Source organism: Triticum urartu, chromosome 6, assembly GCF_003073215.2.
Source record: "Triticum urartu cultivar G1812 chromosome 6, Tu2.1, whole genome shotgun sequence".
Taxonomy (NCBI): Eukaryota; Viridiplantae; Streptophyta; class Magnoliopsida; order Poales; family Poaceae; genus Triticum; species Triticum urartu.
The window spans coordinates 154,262,279-154,265,210 of NC_053027.1; the positions used below are offsets into that span (position 1 = coordinate 154,262,279).

Genomic DNA, 2,932 nt, shown 5'->3' on the forward strand with positions numbered 1-2,932 from the left:
ACATTTATTACTATCTCAGTTCTGGTTTATTGATTTTCATTGTTTTTTGTCAAATTTTAACCATAAGTTTAACTGACAAAATGTCCATGCATGTCATCAAAAATTATATTAGTGAAAACTATGTTCAAATACGAATCTAACGATATAATTTTTGTTGACATGCATCAACATTTTGTTAATTATATATTTGGTTAAAATTTGACACAAGTTACATAGAGGATCAATAAATCAGGATGGAGGGAGGTAGTACTCCGTAGCAGAACCCTTGTTCCTTCTGAATTGAATCTGCCCCATGCATGTACGTGACATATTGAAACAATTTTTCACTCCACAAAATAGTCGGCGGATCAATTGCGTTTCTAATGTACGATGGTCGATCACACGTTCAGAGGAGGCCTTGCTGGTAGCAGATGTGGATGGTGTGGTTGGCCATGATCCGGTTCACCTTCTGCGTGGGGTGGAATGCGTCCCAGAAGAGGAACTTGTCGGCGTCGGCGCAGGTCATGGGCGCCTCGTCGTTGCACATGAACCCCATCTCGAACCTCCCCGTGGCGCAGCACCCTTCCTCCACGTTCTCCAGCCCGAACTTGGCCGGGTTGGTGACGAGGTCGAGCATGGTGTCGTAGACGGGGACGTAGGCGAGCCTGAGGTCCGGGAGCTCGGCGCGGAGTCCCCCCAGCATGGCCTCCACCTTGGCGTTGTACTCCCTGGCCACCCGGTTGTACTCCTCGATGCAGCCGCCGCCGTGGATCATGTTCTCGGCGCGCTCCAGCGGGAGGCAGCCGATGGGGGTGAGCCCCGCGAAGGTGACGCGGCGCGCGCCGAGGCGATGGATCTCCGACAGGAAGCGGCGCGCGCCGGCGACGAGGAAGTCGGAGAACTCGGCCACCGTGTACTCGGCGAAGCGGCCCGTGCCGAGCATGTAGTAGTTCTCGAGGAAGTCGTTGGTGCCGATGCTGACGACGTGGAGCGCGCCGCGGACGATGGCGCGGGCGCGCTCGGCGCCGGCGTACGCGCGCAGGCGGAGCTGGTACTCCTTGTAGTACTCCACCTCCTTCCACAGCGGGATCACTGACTAAGGGGACGAGCTTGTCAGTGCATGCATGCAGGTTTGACTTTGGAGTATGCAACAATAGATCCCAAATTATCTACATTATCAACGGTGTCTGTAGCACTCTGTTCGTGTGAGTAATAAGAGTGGGTAGTGCCACATTCGATGATTGCATATAAGGAATAATTTGGGATCTCTGAACAGTAGGAACGGCGGCGCAACTCGATCCAAAAGTAGTAGGTGAATCTAGAGCTTAATGCATCACATGGAAGAATATGGATGGTAGTCGTTGTGCTTTCAAATTCCAGTTATTTGCATTCAGTGTCAACCGATCACAAAATTGATTGAAAGTTATGAAAATTTTCAAGCAAGTGTGGTGGATACGGCAAAAGCCAGAACGAAAGCAAGTGCAGTACTCCTACTCCGCATTATTTAGTCAAAAAATGAAGTGCCGGACTGTAGTACGCACGTTCCTACTCACGCACTGTCTACACACCGGCGACGCCAGCCGCCTGTGGCCATGAGAGGCGACTGGTCGCACCTCGTCTTCCGGTCTCCCCTCCCCACACTCCGCCTCGCCCGCGGGCACACGGATTGGCCTTGGCAGACGGCGCCTCGTCGAGCCCATGCATGCGCGCCACGTGGCAGAACCTAAAAATCTTGCCAAGCAGAAATGCTGGCACAGGTAGTTGTTGAGCCTTGAATGGCGAACAAGAACATGCTATCTCCGCCGTCTAGAAATGCCATACTCCAGCAGGTTTGCCAAAAAACGGGGGTGCTCCAAAACTGCTCAGCGGAGAAACCATCTCCCGCCGGATCCTTAAACCGCCGAGAAATGACAACTGACGAACGTACGCTACGAATCGTACTGTTAGTCTGTGACTGACCGGGGAGGGCCCCTGCTCCCTACTCGGCTTTGATTTCTTCTGCCTTTCTCACCCACCTCCCTGCGGCGCGCTGTAATGAGTAACGATCCATGGCTAAGTACGTAATCGACGTGCACCACACCCATACGCAGGCGTGTGCACGTACATGTCGCTAAGTTCATGTCGCGCTCTGTCGCTCTGACAATATTTGCCGGAAAATCTCACGAAATCACTAGTAGTGCTGCTATTGTAACCAGGAGTATTGAGCAGCACGGTCAACATTACGGTACGAACTACCGGGGCATGCGGTGCTTACCAGGACGCCGGCGGTGGCATTGTCGACGCCGGTGCCGGCGGAGGCGAAGCAGACGCCGCGCGCGAAGTCGCCTATGCCGTAGGCCGGGTCGAGGTACGCCGGGACGAGCGGCGGCAGGCCCAGCGCCTCGGAGATGAAGTCCGGAGGCAGCCGCCCGTTGCCGAATCGCCCCGTGGCGCGGGCGCCGCCCGGCATGTCGCGGCCGTAGGGCGGGAAGTCGGACCGCAGCGTCGTGCCGATCTGGTTGTTGTTGCCCGTGTCCACCGTGGAGTCGCCGAACACGATCACCGCCGGCACCACCGCACCAGCAGCGCCGCCCGAGTTGAGCGCCAGCATTACCAGCGGAAGCATCAGCAGCGCCGCTTCCACTTGGAAATGGCCGGACGCCATGGGAGCCGAGGCCGGCAGCGAGTGCAGCAGAGTGGTTAGTGTGTGTACGAGTGGTGTAAGCAGAGAGTGATGGGGATGAGGGAGCGGCGTGTCATCGTAATAAATAGAGGTGACGTGAGAATCAGTGGGGGCGGTGGGAACTGTAGCGACAGCATGTCATGCAGAGGAGGATTGATAAGTTATTACTGCATGCACGGTCATTATATCACTTACTTGCAAGTGCATATTGTTTTCAAAAAATTTAACATCTTGTACAAGGTGCACCATTTGCACAAAAGTGTGGGTGCTCAGAATGATACACATACTCTA

The 2,932-nt window shown here is 54.5% G+C and overlaps 1 protein-coding gene across 2 annotated transcripts; it reads right to left on the reverse strand.

The window, feature by feature from the left end:
- Nucleotides 1-299: 299 nt before the first annotated feature.
- LOC125514767 (GDSL esterase/lipase At4g26790-like) lies at nt 300-2,704 on the reverse strand. 2 transcript variants are annotated; one of them, XM_048680123.1, is made up of 2 exons: nt 2,234-2,702; nt 300-1,075 (listed from the first exon to the last, which is right to left on the reverse strand). In XM_048680123.1, the coding sequence occupies exons 1-2, from the start codon at nt 2,621-2,623 to the stop codon at nt 386-388; spliced, it is 1,080 nt and encodes a 359-aa protein (XP_048536080.1). In that variant the 5' UTR covers nt 2,624-2,702; the 3' UTR covers nt 300-385. The 2 variants fall into 2 exon arrangements, with proteins under 2 accessions (XP_048536080.1, XP_048536081.1); XM_048680124.1 differs by having other exon boundaries at nt 934-1,071; nt 2,234-2,704.
- Between the last annotated feature and the right edge of the window lie 228 nt (nt 2,705-2,932).